This window comes from Egretta garzetta, unplaced genomic scaffold, assembly GCF_000687185.1.
Source record: "Egretta garzetta isolate BGI_Z169 unplaced genomic scaffold, ASM68718v1 scaffold1461, whole genome shotgun sequence".
NCBI lineage: Eukaryota > Metazoa > Chordata > Aves > Pelecaniformes > Ardeidae > Egretta > Egretta garzetta.
In genome coordinates this window covers 7,679-8,838 of record NW_009258521.1, presented here as the reverse complement: position 1 = coordinate 8,838, position 1,160 = coordinate 7,679, and the positions used below count along the sequence as shown (strand labels likewise).

The following is a 1,160-nucleotide window of genomic DNA, read 5'->3' as shown; positions in this document are numbered from 1 at the left end:
GTTGTCACTGCTCTCACCCTTCTGTCACCCTGGGTGTCACCACTCTTACCCTGCTGTCACTCTGGGTGCTGGTGACCGGGTGCTACTGCTCTCACCCTGCTGTCACCCTGGGTGGTGGTGACCGGGTGCCACCACTCTCACCCTGCTGTCACCCTGGGTGCCAGTGACCAGGTGCCACCGTTCTCACCCTGCTGTCACCCTGGGTGCTGGTGACCGGGTGCCACCGCTCTCACCCTGCTGTCACCCTGGGTGTCACCACTCTTACCCTGCTGTCACTCTGGGTGCTGGTGACCGGGTGCTACTGCTCTCACCCTGCTGTCACCCTGGGTGCCACCGTTCTCACCTTGCTGTCACTCTGGGTGCTGGTGACCAGGTGCCACCGCTCTCACCCTGCTGTCACCCTGGGTGCCACCACTCTCACCCTGCTGTCACCCCGGTGTGACACCCCGTTTTGCCCCACAGTCAACTACGACAGTTGTCCCCGTGCCATCGAGGCCAGCATTTGGTGGCCCCGGACGCGCTTTGGGTTGCCCGCCGCTGCACCGTGTCCCAAGGGATCCATCGGTAGGTGGGGGGGAGGGGACAGGGGTGGGGAGGCACCGCGGTGGCACTGCAGGGATGGGGTCAGGGGGATGATGCCATGGTGGCACCACTGAGATGGGCAGGGGGACACTGGTGACACTGCTGGGACAGGGCTGGGGGGTGGGGTGACACCATGGTGGCACTGCTGGGATGGGACAGGGAGGTGACACTGTGGTGGGATGGAGCTGGAGCAGGGTGGCACCGTGGTGACACTGCAGGGATGGGGTCACGGGGATGATGCTGTGGTGGCACCACCAAGGTGGGGGGGATGACACTGTGGTGACACTGCTGGGACAGGGATGGGGGGATGACACCATGGTGGCACCGCTGGGGCAGGGCTCGGGGAAGGGGTTGTGACACCATGGTGGCACTGCCAGGATGGGGGTGTTGACAGCACAGTGCCACTGCTGGGACAGGGCAGGGGGGTGACACGGTGGTGGCATTGCTTGGATGGGACTGAGAGGGGGTGACACAGTGGTGGCATCGCTGGGATGGGGGTGGTGATAGCATGGTGGCACTGCTGGGTCGGGGTACGAGGGTGGTGCCACCGCAGCGGCACGGCTGGGAAGGGGCTGGGG

General features: G+C 65.3%; 1 protein-coding gene across 1 annotated transcript in view; it reads left to right on the top strand.

The window, feature by feature from the left end:
* LOC104132692 (cadherin EGF LAG seven-pass G-type receptor 2-like) overlaps window positions 1-1,160 on the top strand; it is a gene marked incomplete at its 3' end in the record, with an annotated part of 21,538 nt that overhangs the window by 17,088 nt on the left and 3,290 nt on the right. Inside the window, 1 exon segment of the mRNA XM_035901690.1 lies at window positions 374-568. Within this exon segment, the coding sequence (XP_035757583.1) occupies window positions 374-568 (195 nt within the window).